Here is a 16,096-nt window from a genome sequence, read left to right as displayed (position 1 = left end):
TGTCTTTCGGGTTGCAAAGGTTGACAACAGGCTACACACAATTGGTTGGAAACCCACTCCAACCCGGGCTGGCTTCGAACTCATGACCTTTTGGTCAGAGTGATCTTAATGCAGCTAACACTCAGCCAGCTGCGCCACAATCCCGGTAATATATTACTAAGGGCTTGAAATAGATTTTGCCTTGTGTTTGAAGGGAGAAGGGACAAAACAGTTCCTAAGGAAATCTCATAGTTGGGGCCCAACCAAAAAAAACACATTTTTCTGTAGTACCTATCAATCTGAGGGAATGTTGGTAAAGGCTTCTAGGGTATAAGATAAATTTGTCATATGGTTTTACTTTAATACCTCACCAGTGATATTTTACCTACAGGTTACTGAAGAAGTCCAGCGGATATTGAAGTGCAGTTATGAGTTTGCATGTCGGGGTAAGGTCAGTGTCAAAGGCAAAGGTGAAATGCTGACCTATTTTCTTGAAGGAAAGGTCAATGGAACTAATTCACAATTACGATCTTTAAACTTAGAAAGGAAAATGTATCCTTATGGGAGATCGAACATTCACACCAAACTGGGCACAAGTTGTCCTTCTGTGTCCTCGTCTCCCAGCCTTCCAGCAAATGCTGGGGCTGGAATGCTTCAATTGCCTTCAGCCCACACGAATCAGACACTCCATTATCTTCCTTCTGTGCCAGCCATCAAGGAGGCCTGAGAGCAATGAAAAGATTGCTGATGCCATTTGCAGTGAACGTGGATAACAGAGGTCACCTGGCTTTTTTTTTACCAAGAAGCTTAAGGCTGCAGGTTTGGGGGTAAACCAAGATGTCTACAACCCAACCAAAGAGAATTTGGGAACTATTTACCTGAATTTCTAGAATGAATCAAATAAGGGCTAGCAATTCTATTAGGAAGAGTTTATTGCTGAAAATACGAATATTTTGTCAGCAACCTTAACAGTAAATTGGATAGCTGACATGATGCAAGTGAGACTGAATATTTGCATATATATTTGTGTATGTGTGCACACATGTGCATCTCAGCATGTGTGTGGCAGACATTGCCAATATTGATGATTGAATTTTGACAACCCTTGTATTAGCAACTGAAAAATATTGTATTTATTGAAAAATATTGGCAATTTTAATTTCTGACAAACAGTGGCATATTACATACAAATGACATACACATATGTAAACACATACTAAGAGAGACACACATAGATACAAAAATATGCATCCTGTAGTAGCAAAGAGAAGGTGGTTTTATTTCATATCCAGCAAAATTATATCAAACACTTTTTAAAGCTGCTATATGGTGACAGGTAAACAACACATATCTGAAGTTGTAGCAACTGCTGTGGAGTCATGTCAGTGTATGAAATAGCAAAGGCACAAGTAAACAGATGTAACTTTCAGAATGAATTTCCCATATCTTTGAGTGGTTTCCAACTATATAGTGATGGACCAGCTACCAGAGCTAGATTTACTAAAGATCCCACAACTGAATCAACTAATCAGAGTACTTAGTACAGTCCCATATCCTTTTAGCTGGGTAAGTTGCATCTCTGTCACACACAGAGAAGAGCTTTTAAACTGCCTAGACTGATACTTATAAACACATTACATATTCAAGATAAGTCTAAATTATCTTTGATAGTGTGCCACGCATGTGCATGCAAAGAAAATACATGTGTACCTCAATTGATGAAGTATACGTATTCCTGGACATTACTTCTTTAACATAAATAATGTGGGAAGAAGTAGTGGTGACAAAAAAGAAGAGCAAATCAACATATTTCAGCAAGCTTTTTATAAAAGCAATGTGTACATGTAAGTGAGACAACCTGATCTTGTACGCCTTGTATAAGCAAAACAAGCAAACAAAACCAAAACAAAACCACACGCCACATTTTGAACCTTCTGGAGACCACTTGAAGGCTGTTTCCAAAATGCATCCAGGGTTAGTTTCTTTCAGCAACTTCCACTTTTCTTATGATTTCCATTTTGGCTAAACTTACAGATCTGTATGTTATGCCTAAATGAAAACCTTTAAGCCAACCTCACCAGCTAGGGATAGGTAGTAGCTGGTGAGATACACTTATCTGATCTCCTCTTTCTTCTCTGTTTTGCACTTCATTTGTGCCCAATTAAGGGACTCTGGAAGCAACTGCTGTTTATCTTGCCTGCTGTGGTGGGCAGAATTAAATGACTTTAGTAGGATTGGCTAGAATAGACTCCTATTTTTCCCTAACCAAAACTTTATTTATCACAAATTTTACTGTAAACAAACTGCTGCAATTCGGCACTAAATGCCTATATTCTTTCATTTTCTTTCACCATCCTCCTAGTGCCAATCTTCCAAAAAAAAAAAAAAAACCTCTTCAAACTAGAAATATGAGGAGGAAGAAAATGGTGGCTAGGTGGGCATAAAAAGACTTTGTAAAAAAAAAGGAACTTCACTGTTAGAGGCTTTTTAAGCTGAGAACCCATCTACACTGCCAGAAAATGTAGTGTAGATGTCACATTAGCCTGGGGCATCCAAACAATGCATCCATGCTAATGTAAGCAACCTGGGGTAAACTTAAAAATGCTGCTTATATCCGGATTTTAAAAATTCTATAAAGATCTGAGTCTTCCATTCACAATCCCAAGTGATGCCCTTACAGATATCCAGCATCCCCCAAGCTCAGGCTGCCTGTGGAGGTGGGATGGCAGTGCCCCCTCCCCAAACAAAAAGGAAAGCCCTCCTTACTGTTCCTGGAGGTTGTCTAATTTCTTCTTTGCCCTCAGAGCTTTTTGTAGCCATACATGGGTGCAAAAACCTGCCTTTGAAGGTTGTACTTCAAGACTTCCTCTTCTCTCATCTCCTCACTTCTCTTTTCTCTTCTTCTCTCCAAAGGTGGGATTTTGCACCCACATGTGGCCACAAAATGTGGCACAATTGTATTTTTAATGCTGGTTCATTCCATATTTTGTCATATGTGGAAGTGCACCAAGGAATGTCTTGTATTTAGATATGGAGAAGCATGTGTTTTCAACAAATTAAATTCTTGGCCCATCCTACAGACCTTTATTGAAAGGTTTTGAATGTTTCACAACTATACAGACGTTGTTCTATGCCATGAATAGTTGTGCTCACAAGGGACACACAAAGTTCCTTGTCCTAGCAAATGGAAGGCAATATGCAAGTAAAATTAAGTGAAGCAGTGTAACAGGGTGATTAAAGCCTTCTCCAGAACATGCCAAAGGCTTTTTGTCCAAGCAAAAACCTGTTCTATTCAGGAAATGGAATATCTGGATCTAGCTGATAGATGTAAAGTTTGCTCTTACATTTGAAGATTCTTATTGGCAAAAATGTATTGACCCATATTTTTTAAGTTGAGAGTTATTACCTCACATTTTGCTAACACAGAACAATAAGATAGCAGTATTGCTATTTACACAATAGGACCTCCAGTATCGCTAATGGAAACAAACTTATTTATAAGAATGCAAATGACAGCTAGTCAAAATTGTTCTGAATGTGTTTATATATTTGTGTATGTATGAATGAGAGAGAAAGAGAGAGCATGTGCATGTGCATGTGCATGCTCTCTCATTGTGTGATTTGTCAATGTAGTTTAGCATCCTCACTGTATCACCCCTTAAATGTCTCCACTGCAAATCTTGTTGATGTGAGCAAAGGAGCAAAACATTTCTTACCTTGCAGCTCATATTGTTGCCAGCAGGTTTTGTGGGTTGCCCATCTTACTGCTTGTCTTTCATTGTTATGAACATCTTGGACTCCAGTTAACTTGATTGTTGACTGTGGGGTCATCCCAATACCCTTTTCTGCATAATCATAATCCAGCTTCTTTTCCTCCAATTAGAATCCCATGTTACATGTTCACCATGCCAGTTAGGGAAACTCTGTGAGCAAGACTACTATTATTTCTTCCTTGCAAATCTTTTGCACTTGTACATTTATAAGGAAGAGTTGCCAGGTCCAGTTCTCAGTTCACACTCTAAAAGAAAGACACAATTTGTGCTCGAAAACCCTCATAATGATGTGCATTTGTAAATGTGCCTATTTTGAGGGGAATTATAGTCATAGAAGTGAAAAAAAGCTTCTATTCATTGCTGTGGATTTTGTTTTATGTGCACAACCTTAGGCTCAAGTGTAGACAAGGCCACGTCTACGCTATCTGATAACGCACTGTAGCTGTTGCATTAGCCTGGAGCATCCAAACAATGCATCCAAGCTCATGCAGTAAACCTTTTGGTGCAACTTGCACCTTAGTTTAAAAAAACACCTGAAGAGATTGATCAGGTTATATGGTCCTGCAGAATACCTAGTTCTGTCCTACAAAGCACATATGTAAATCACATTATGATTAACCATGTGAGAATGATTTCGTATGGGATCACGTGTAAGCTTTCTGTCTTAAAATCATGACCTTAAAAGAATCCTGTCATTATCACAGGACTGTTAATAGCAAGCACAAATTTCATGTCAACTTTGCACAATATTTTCTTTATAAAGTATTAGTAATAATTAAAAGTTTCACTGACTAATGGAACAGAAAAGGTATCGCGTGTCTTTGGGGCAATTTATTCTAAATGTTCCTAAGGGCATTTCCACACTGACCAATAATGCGGACTGAACTGATGGGCAAAATGTCAGTACCAGCCCACATTATGGTTTGATAGGAGCACCCTGAGAAACCTCAGCAGCGAGATGCTGTGCCAAAGCTGGTTTAATGCTGCTGGGCAGGGGGTTCAAATGTACCCACCTCTCCATTCTTGCCCCCTTCTCTTAAGCTCCTTTGCCAGTCACATGGCATGGAAGGAGGAAGGAGGACTTCCCAGCAGCAGATAGCCCCCCCCCCCCCCCCCCCGCTGCCACTGTAGTCAGGGGCGGCTCAACCCATTATGCAAAGTAAGCATTTGCAGTATAGTTGAGTTTGCCCAGGGGCGCTCTTGAGGCACTCTTGGGGGAAAATAGACCTTGACATATGCGAGTTGTAGTTACTGGGATGTATAGTTCACCTACAATCAAAGAGCATTCTGAACTCCACCAATGATGGAATTGAACCAAATATGGCACACAGAACTCCCACAACAAACAGAAAATATATATCAGTGATTGGATGTTGGGGGGGGTGGGTGCCAAAATACTGTTTGCTTACCGTTGAAAATTACCTAGGGCCGCCTCTGACTGTAGTTGGCAAAAACAAGGACAGAGAGGGTGACTGTAGTTGGCAAAAACAAGGACATCCCTGGGCCACCTAATGCAGGAAGCATGGGGTGGCTGTCCGGCCACCCACCACTAGGTTCTATACAAGGACTGGCAATATCTATCTGCACTGCCATTAAGCAATTTTCACTTGGTTAATCCAGATCAGGCCACTTACATTTTGTAGCTGCCCACAGGCTGATCTGATCCCACATGGTCCAAAATGGGCAGGGTAGATGGACCCTAAGGTAAAGTTTTGTCTTTATTTTTCTCTTATTTTGTGAATAGATGTTAAGTTGATTTTTTAATGCATCCTTAAAATAATTTCAGTGCTGGTCTTGCAAAGGATTAAGATTTTTTAAATACTAATTTTATTGAAAGAAAGAAAAACTAAAATGAAAAAACAAATAATAAATCTCAGTTCTTGTGGGTTTTTTCGGGCTATATGGCCATGTTTTAGAGGCATTTCTCCTGACGTTTCGCCTGCATCTATGGCAAGCATCCTCAGAGATGAGGTCACTCTGAGGATGCTTGCCATAGATGCAGGCGAAACGTCAGGAGAAATGCCTGTAGAACATGGCCCTATAGCCCGAAAAAACCCACAAGAACTGAGTGATTCCAGCCATGAAAGCCTTCGACAATACATCAAATAATAATTTTTTACATTTTTTTTAAAAAACCTACTAATCTTGTTTCTCACTAATACTAATGCAGTAAAACAACAAAAATTGCTACAAATGACAACACAAAAAACATTAAACATAAAAAAGAGAAGATAAAGCAAACCAATACACAGAGCTACATAAAAAATATTTAAACAAAATGAAAACATAAAAACTAATCTATAGGCCTCTCTGTCTGATTTTTTTAGTTTAACTAGTCTGTCTCCTTTAAGAAATATTCTATAATCAACACTTCTACATTTAATAACATGCTACTAGCTCATAAGTCCCACAATTAATGAATCCTCCCAATATTGTTAGAACATATTAAGCAATAAAGCCCAAATCTCTCTTGAAGTTCAACAAACATGTCTCCTCTATTATCCTAATCCATTTGTCAATTTCAATTAGTTCACAAATCTTCATCATCCATTATCATAAACTTTCAATTTCAGCCTTCCATTCAGACCTCCATCCTGAAACAGCCTATACAGGAGATCCCCCTTTTCTTCACTTCCCTTTCATTGTCTTGTCACGACATCTCTCTCAACACAGCCCAGTTACAAATCTGCCATCTTACAGACTTTTTTGTATTTTCTATGCAGATTTTTGTTTGGCCCCAAACTAAACCCATTGATAGCTCTTGTCAGCCTCCTTGCTGAATCCTTATATAAAACTTTCAGAGGAATTTTCTCCAATCTTACTTCTGAATTCTTAAATCCGATTTTACCAAATTCTGATTTGCCTGAATTGTACCCGCCCCACCTCATTTGTCTTTGCCAAAGTATTTCTTTCATTTCCTCTGCCCTTTTCTCAGTTCATCCAAAATTTGGATTAGTCCAGATATTTATATTTATCATGTCAGGAGCAAACCAAACAGTTGTATTGCATTTTTAACAAACAAACAAAACACAAAGTTTGCAAGCTTGGTGGTTGATTAAATGTCCTTTGACCAGTAGCTGAACACTTGGAGTGCCTCTAGTGTTGCTGCAAGAAGGTCCTCCATTGTGCATGTGGCAGGGCTCAGGTTGCATTTCAGCAGGTGGTCAGTGGTTTGCTCCTCTCCACACTCGCATGTTGTGGATTCCACTTTGTAGCCCCATTTCTTGAGGTTGGCTCTGCATCTCGTGGTACCCGAGCGCAGTCTATTCAGCGCCTTCCAAGTCACCCAGTTTTCTTTGTGCCCAGGGGGAGTCTCTCATTTGGTATCAGCCATTGATTGAGGTTCTGGGTTTGAACCTGCCACTTTTGGACTCTCGCTTGCTGGGGTGTTCCAGCGAGGGTCTCTGTAGATCTTAGAAAACTATTTCTTGATTTAAGTCGTTGACGTGCTGGCTGATACCCAAACAAGGGATGAGCTGGAGATGTCACTGCCTTGATCCTTTTACTATTGGTTGCCACTTCCCAGCGGATGTCAGGTGGTACAATGTAATTTCTCCAGTGCTGTAGGGCGATAATGCGGCATGTTTCATTAAGAGCCACATCTACTGTTTTAGCATGGTGAGATGTGTTGCACACTGGCCATGCATACTCAGCAGCAGAGTAGCATAGCGCAAGGGCAGATGTCTTCACTGTGTCTGGTTGTGATCCCCAGGTTGTGCCAGTCAGCTTTCATATGATACTGTTTCTAGCGCCCACTTTTTGCTTGATATTCAGGCAGTGCTTTTGTAGGTCAGAGCACAGTCCAGAGTAACTCCCAGGTATTTGGGTGTGCTGCAGTGCTCCAGTGGGATTCCTTCCCAGGTGATCCTCAGAGCTCGGGATGTTTGTCTGTTCTTAAGGTGAAAAGCACATGTCTGTGTTTTACATGGATTAGGGATCAGCTGGTTTTCCCTGTAATAGGTAGTAAGAGCACCTAGAGCTTCGGAGAGCTTCTGTTCTACCATCCCAAAGCTCCCTGCTTTGATGATTCCAAATAATCTGCAAGTGATCTCATTTTAAATTTTTGGATTATTTTCCCTGAACACAGAGTGACAGTAGAGTATGCTTTCTTTCTTGAATTGCTTTTTAATTGCTTTTGCTAAGTTACTAGTTTTCCCCTAAAAGGGGAGACACTATACTCGAAAAAGTTCAAGTGTTCACTTCCTGTATCTTTGTCTCAAGAAATTTCCTTTGTTTTGGCTTCAAAAAAAAATCTTAATCCTTTGGTGTGTGTGTACTATTAGCTTTTACAATTGAAAGCATGTTAGCTCTGTGGAGATTGCAATGGCTGGTTCTACAAGTTGCATTCCATTTAACTCCAGGTAATGCATTTAGATTACTCATGTCTCTGATTGTAGAAGTTAAGCGCAGATGGGAGTTAATTTTCCAACAGCCAGAAGTGAATCTCACAAGGCAGGAATCTTCAAATTCTGCTTTTAAAATGAGAATTTCTTTTTGTTGTCGATGACACAGCTGCCATGCTGGAATTGATTTTTTCTCTCTGTTCCTATCTCCTCTGGCTGCTGAGGCAAAAACAAGTGCCTTGGCAAGACATCAGAGGCAGAAACTGGGTTTTCACCCAAAAAAAATCTACACTTTTTCCTTGCCTGGAAGAATCATGGTCCAAGATATCTCAGAACTGGTTATTATCCACAGATAGAGTCTTTCCCTCCCGAGAGCTTCTCTGAGAAGTCCACTGTTTGCCAGCCCTGTTCAGCATAAAGCAAAGAAAAAATCAGGAAGTAGTGTTAAGCAGATCAGTTAACTCTCTGTGCAATTTGAATAGTTTTGTGGGCCTGGTCACACACTCTGCTACTCAATAATCCTTTGCATGTAGTGGAATAGTAGGGAAACATCTCTCCCAAAATGTAGCTAAAGTAATGTAGGAGAAAGATGTGCCACATTTTGGCTCTCAACACAGAGAGCCAATAGGTGTGTTTCTTGTTTGTTCAGCTTTTATTGTAGAAGTTGTGCCTCCCTGCTGAACACTCACATCTTACTTCGTATCTATGAGATGGGAAGCTGTACACATTTATGCGGAGCAAAACACCCAATGAAAAATGTTGGGTTGTGTGCAGCCTTCATTATTCATTATTGTTTAGCCATAGGCTATTATAAGTTGTATAAAAAATAAGGGGCATATGTTGTGGAACATGTACTACATACATAAAAAGCCTAATATGGCCACATGACGGCCACCATAAAAGTTAACAAAAACATGAACAAATATACAGCCTTTCAAAACAATGATAAAGTATTAGTAAGTGAGACTTATTCAAAGGCCTACAGTTTAACTGTATAATGGCAAATAACTTAAATGAATGGGTTGTTGTAAGTTTTTCTGGGCTATATGGCCATGTTCTAGAAGCATTTTCTCCTGATGTTTCGCCTGCATCTATGGCAAGCATCCTCAGAGGTAGTGAGGTCTGTTGGAAGTAGGAAAATGGGTTTATATATCTGTGGAATGACCAGAGTGGGACAAAGGACTTTTGAGAGTAAACAATCAGGCACATCAAATCACTCTCAACAAAAGATTCCCCCCAGGCACTTCCAAGCCATTAAATGCTAATCAAGGTGGTCAGTTGAAACATTCACACCTAGCTGCAGCAGACAAAAGTCAGGAGAAAATGCCTCTAGAACATGGCCTTATATCCAGAAAAACCTGCAACAACCCAGTGATTCCGGCCATGAAAGCCTTCGACAATACAAATTAAATGAATATTAAGGACAAGGATTTAACCATATGCATTTTACAATCCCATAAATAGGATTCTTTTTTTGTGCATTGTCTCTAGGACACAATGTAAGAGTCCAATCTAAATATCTATCATACATTCAGATGCTAGATTCTATATAGTGTAAGGATCAATTCAGACAAGGCTGTAATTGCATGGAACACATATGCAGTGGAGTGAGATCAGCTACCTGTTCTGCCTCTATTGAGTGTGCCTACGCTGCCTTCAGATCTCATTTTTCATTGGATGTAATGTTCCCATCGAATAGTCAAAGGACCTGTTCACACAGGGCAAAATACCCCATTTTGCTGTTTTCATGTGCAGCTATGACAGGGTCTACCATGCACCATCACACAACGCATGGCAGGCCTTGCCCACTTTCCTCCCAAAGTGGAGGCAAAGGGCAGAACGGCACATCTCTCTACACTATGAAGAGAAAAGCATTGTCTAGGTAGACAGAGCTGCCCATACTTTTGGCCCCAAAAGCCCATGTGATGGCAGAAAGGGTGGCAGGTCAATGCGTTTTGTAGCATGTTGCCACCCTTTCTGCCATGTGATGGGAGTGGGAAAGGATGCTAACACGCCCTTTCCCGCCCTCCATGTGTGATGAGGTGAGGAGGGAGGACCCATGAGGCACCATGAGTCACCCCATGTGCCTTCCCTTTTGCCAGCAAAAGCTGGCGAGATGGAACGGCCCAGCTGGCCCATGTGATAAGGTGGAAAATGAACTTGAATCTGTACACCACCCCATAATAGTTTGTAGGGAAAAACTCTGTTTCGTTCAACCCATAACTATTAAAAATCATAGTTATTAATCATTAAAATCTTTTTAAAAATCCAACTAGTACAAAGCAAATGATTAAATAACAAAACACCAAAAGGTTCTTTGCACAGGAGGAGGACTTCCCATCCAGCCCTAGAATTGGCAGAAAAATTAAATCCCCTCGGAAACTATTAGAAATGAGACCAAGTAGCAGAAGAAAAAGTTGTAGGCTAAGCTGATTTTCAACAAAAATTATTCTTTCAGAGGAGTACAGAAGAAAAAGCTGGATATGAGCCCTTGAGTTGTGCAAGTGTTGAACTATGTGATCAGACTTTTAACCCCCAACATTTGATTTATTTAAGATTATTCTGAGTATGTTTTTTTTTGGAGAAAGAAGAGATATATGATCAAAAAGACCTACACATATATCTTTCCCTAACTGGATTCCTTCATATTTAGTAAAATACAAGCATACACCTATTACTGAAATTAAGCGCTCATTAATTTTGGGGAAATTAGAGTGAAGTGTGCAGTTAAATAATACTGATGAACCTGAACTGGACCAAATTTTCTAATGACTCAAATTCCCTTGATTTGCATTGACTTTAATCTCATAAGTCGGTTTCCAGGCTTTACATCTCCAGATGTTGGGCATGTAGGAATTGAACTTCATGCATGCATGTTCTATGCAAATGTTACATCTAATATACGTGGACATTCTGCAGGCAGGACAAGCACATTGTATAGGGTCGGGACAGAAGCAATTATACAGCACAACCTCTGTATCCAGAGAGGATACGTTCCTGAATTTATCATGGAAACAGGAAACTGGATACTCGTAATAGTAGACCTTTAAATGAATTATTTCCTCTGGAAATTATCATAGAGTTGATTTGAAGGGTCTAGAAAATTCCTAGAGAAGTATTCTTTCCCAGCATTTTCTAGGTCCTCCAATGCAATTCTATGGTAGCATCCAGTTGAGGCATATAATAAAAAATCCTATAGAGAACATATTTTTGGATGCAGGTAGGTGAAACCACAGGTACCCATCCCATGGGTATGGGGACCATACTGTATTTTCTTGCTGTAAGAGCATCATCTGAACCAGCCTTAAGATGTTAACCCAGCATTAGCAATCCAAATTCATTTACATTTCCACCACACTCCAGAGGACTATTTTAGCCATAATGTTCTTTCAAGTGAGGATTTTATATTGCAATGACAAGCATTTTTTTTAATTTAGGATGAAACTGTATTATAATGCCTTATTTATTTTTAATCTTGTACAGTATTAAGAAATTGGCCTTTTACTTATTATTATTATTATTATTTTCTCTGAAGGATGTATTGTATGACATTTTGTAAATACTTTTAACTATGACAGGTTTATTGCATGTACACTTGTATTTTTTAAAAAAACTGCAGAAAGGCACACTTTTAACAGATGTTAATGATTTTTTTTTTTTGTAAAGGAGGGTTTTACATGTGCATGAAGATTATAAACTTTCTGGGAATTTGTGTCTTTTTTGCTTTTCTGCTGCAATCTACTGCATGCCACTCATGCCTGACTTCAGTAAAAAGCAAAATAAAACTGAAAGAGTACGTTTCTTTCTATATGTTTTTGACATATGACTTTTGATGCTGACTTTTTAAGACACTATTAGTTGCATGTGTGTACTGCAAAAGCAAATCAAAATTACAAAGTGATGGCACAAGAAAACTTTAACTTGCCATGTTCTGCCAACCTCAGTGTTGCTAGGTCCACATTATATGGTATATGAAATGCGCTCTCAACAGCTCTGCTACCTTTATAACAGTACCTTTGGTCATTAGAAGCAATAAATTAAATTTCACATACTGTAATATATATAACTAAATATAAATGCGTGGAAAAAGTAGTGCTGTAAAATCAAGTCTACCAATTCATTACGTACTGTTTAATACCTTGTTTGACTTAACAGTATAAGTAAATGTTTCGATGGAAAAAGGATAACTATAAATTCCCAAATGCCAGAGCACACACAACCTATATGTTACTGCCTTAGACTGAACTGGTCCATCTAACCCAGTGGTTCTCAACCTGTGGGTCCCCAGATGTTTTGGCCTTCAACTTCCAGAAATTCTAACACCTGGTAAACTAGGTTGTTGTAGGTTTTTTGAGCTTGCCATAGATGCAGACGAAACGTCAGGAGAGAATGCCTCCAGAACATGGCCATATAGCCCGAAAAAACCTACAACGACCCAGTGATTCTGGCCATGAAAGCCTTCGACAATACCTGGTAAACTGCCTGGGATTTCTGGGAGTTGTAGACCGAAACACTTGGGGAGTCACAGGTTGAGAACCACTGATCTAACTCATGCGCTCTAACTGCTCTAAATCAGAGGCATTTCTCAGTTTTGCTATTTGAGTCTTTGAAGATACAAAAATATTAAAATATGAAGCTGCCTTATAGCAAGTCAGGCTAGTGGTTTATTTGGCTGAGCATTTTCTCATCTGCCTGGCAGCAGCCTCAGGTTGTCTTCCAGCCCTGTAGAATAAGACAAAGATATGCCATGGATTATACCTTGGAATTTACATATACGAGGGGTATATTTTAAGTAAGGTCCGTTGGAACATAAGTACACAACGAAAGTTTATTTCAAAAAAGTAAATTTATTTTCAGAAAGTACATACTTCACTCTATTTTTCGACATAGTTGCCAAGTTTGTTCAAACACTTATCATACCTCTGAACCAATTTTAAAATACCCTCTTCATAAAAACTTGCCGTCTGCTCCGATAACCAAGAGTTCACTGTAATCAAAGAAGGGCGACCGGAGCGATCGTCATCATGGATGTTGTCACGGCCATCTTTGAATTGTCGTACCCACTTACACACTTTGCTTTCACTTCTAACAGTATCACCGTACACTTCACAAATCTGTCGATGAATTTCTGCAGCAGGCAGGTTCTTGCTGACAAAAACTGTGTCACTGAGCGAACCTCACATGCGGAGGGTGAGTTGATAGTCTTAAACATTTTTAAAGCACAGAACAGAACCGTACAGGTTAGCTACAGAGCGGAAACTGAGCACAGTTGTTCCCAAGGCATGCCGGTATGCGATGCACGCGCTTGTTGCGGTATGCGCGCGAACTACTAGTGTCTACAACAAAACGGACCTTACTTAAAAAATACCACTCGTATAAAGCATATTCTCAGACTCTGAGCTGGGAGTTCCCTCCTCCCCCCCATGAAAAGATAAACTATTTCCCTTTGAAAGCATTTACATATACTGTAGGTGAGACCTCAAGGTTGGAAGACCAAGGTGCAAATTTCGTCAGACTGTAAGGAGGCAGATCTGTGTTGAAAGAAGGGGTAGGGGTGGGTGTTTGGTCCAATACAGTTACCCAGATTGTAGTTTTCTATGGTAATAACTTCAATGAGTTATCACATCAGAGATGAACAATATAAAAAGAAATGGTTTTTAGCATGTTGTATGTTGCTGGATACAATTTTCATTCAATGGCCTTATTGCTTTGATTTCTTTGATTAAAAAAATGAAGGTGTGGTACCAAAAAAACAAAAGAAACAAAACAAAAACCCACTGTGGGAATTTTGAAAGTTTAATACAATTTTTTGTTTTGCCTTTTATTTCCTTGGGGTTTTTTTGAAAAAGATTCTCCAAATAAACTTCAGTTGTGCAATACTAAATTATGCTTCCTAGGAAGTAAGTCCAGGTGATCTCAATAGGACTTAACTTCCAAATAAGCAGCTCCCAAATATATATTATTTTATACTAAATCAAGATTCACCTCAGACCACAAGGTCTTTTGTGAGTCACTGATTGGTTTCTAGATTTCCAAAAACTATAACTGAATTTCTTGTTAGAAGGACTGTGAACGTGCAGAAATATTATGTAAATGCACATAATGTTGTGATATCCACACATTCCTAGCTCTATTATGCAATATTGTTCCTGTTCATTTAATTAAAATGGAAGAAGAAAATGTGAAGTGCAACTAATTTATTAAAACTGTAACTTCATAACATGTTGATCATTTTATATTAGAAAAGGAATTATGTTCAGGTATCTGTAATATAATGTGACCAGAAGAAAATTTTGATTGAAATACTGTATAAGAAGAATGCAAAATTTGTACTGTATCTGCAAACTTTGTTGAGGTTCAACATGTAAATGGCATTTGTTGTTCATTCGTTCAGTCGTCTCCGACTCTTCGTGACCTCATGGACCAGCCCACGCCAAAGCTCCCTGTCGGCCGTCACCACCCCCAGCTCCTTCAAGGTCAGTCCAGTCACTTCAAGGATGCCATCTTGCCCTTGGTCGGCTCCTCTTCCTTTTGCCTTCCACTTTCCCCAGCATAATTGTCTTCTCTATGGCCTTACATGGTGAATATAGCCTGAAATTATGATTTTTAAGACATTAACTTGTTTATTTCATAAATGAGGACACACACAAGACAGAGGCCATCGGAATATCAAAATCGAATTCAGTCATTGCCTTGATGTCAAGTTCATATAACATATAATTATGTATATTGGTCTATTAGTCAAAAATCAACCCTTAACTCTTGTATAAAAAGGAACCATCCTTTTCTCTGAGTAAAGTGGTGAAACCCAGGAGAAGCTACAAGCAGCACCAACCCCTCTACTCTCCACCATGGTGCCACTTTTGGCATTTTTGAATAATGCTTTCCCACAGGTCCTTGGATTTTGATATGATCTTAGGCTTATCCATGGGTCATATCAAAATCCATAGTTTTGCTCCCAACATGTGCCCTTGACTTAAACATTGATATTTACAGTATTGGATATTGATATAATACAGAACTAAAATGGTAAAATGTAGAACTATAATAACTATATGGTAAAGTACAAGCTATGTAGTTTGTTTATTTATTTATCGTGTCAATGCAACCAGTCGATAATATTACATTTCTAACAGAACAAAGCAAAAAAAAAAAAAAAACAGACAGAATACGAAAATTGTGAGTTTGGTAGTTGATTAAATGTCCTTTGACCAGTATCTGGCCACTTGGAGTGCTTCTGGTGTTGCTGCAAGAGGGTCCTCCATGGTATATACTTGGTATATATATGGTATATACGTACAATAGAATGCCTGTTTAGATTGCCAGGCCAGGGAACCCAGACAATTTCTGGCCCTCTTCTCTAAAACTCTGACGCAGAAGAATAAAAACATTCTTCCTAAATGTTTTTTAATTTAAAAAAAATAGTGGAGCAGTAGGGGGAAAATATTTAAAATGGCAATTCATCCAGACTTATCTAGGGGTACACTCTATTGAACACAAGATAATTTACTTCTTAATAATCAGAGAGGAAGGCTGCAAATCCCCTGATTTCATCCCAAGTGGGCATGCAGGGCTAGAATATTCTTTTAAGATGTGTCTTACTGCTGAAATATTTTTTTCAGAGTCAAGTTCTTGGCTTGTACCAATTGTGGGACCGTAAATTTATTAAAGATATCATGTCAACTGATTCACATCATCAGATAAATAAGCACAATAGTCACGACCATTGCTGAATGCATTCTACTTAAATTTATTTATTTATTTTTATTTACTGTATTTATATTCCACCCTTCTCACCCCGAAGGGGACTCAGGGCGGATCACAATGTACATATACATGGCAAACTACACACGCACACACACATTTGATCTTTCTCTCCTCCCCTCTTTCCTTCCTTTCCTCTTTTTCTTTCCCTTTCTCTCTTCTATCTTCCGTCTCTACCTGTTTCTTTCCTCCCTTTCTTTGCTCTTTGGTTACATCCTTCCTTCCCTCTCTTTTTCC

General features: G+C 39.1%; 1 protein-coding gene across 2 annotated transcripts in view; it reads left to right on the top strand.

The window, feature by feature from the left end:
• The window catches only part of ADCY1 (adenylate cyclase 1), a 148,488-nt gene extending 142,794 nt beyond the window's left edge, over positions 1 to 5,694 (top strand). For both annotated transcript variants that reach the window (XM_060781541.2, XM_060781540.2), the window contains one exon: positions 371 to 5,694. In XM_060781541.2, coding sequence (XP_060637524.2) covers positions 371 to 706 — 336 coding nt within the window. In that variant the 3' untranslated portion in view covers positions 707 to 5,694. The remainder of the gene's footprint in view (positions 1 to 370) is intronic.
• Positions 5,695 to 16,096: the final 10,402 nt, after the last annotated feature.

This window comes from Anolis sagrei, chromosome 6 (genome assembly GCF_037176765.1).
Source record: "Anolis sagrei isolate rAnoSag1 chromosome 6, rAnoSag1.mat, whole genome shotgun sequence".
In the NCBI taxonomy this organism is placed as follows: domain Eukaryota; kingdom Metazoa; phylum Chordata; class Lepidosauria; order Squamata; family Dactyloidae; genus Anolis; species Anolis sagrei.
The sequence above is the reverse complement of the archived record's forward strand: the minus strand, read 5'-3'. Positions and strand labels throughout refer to the sequence as shown.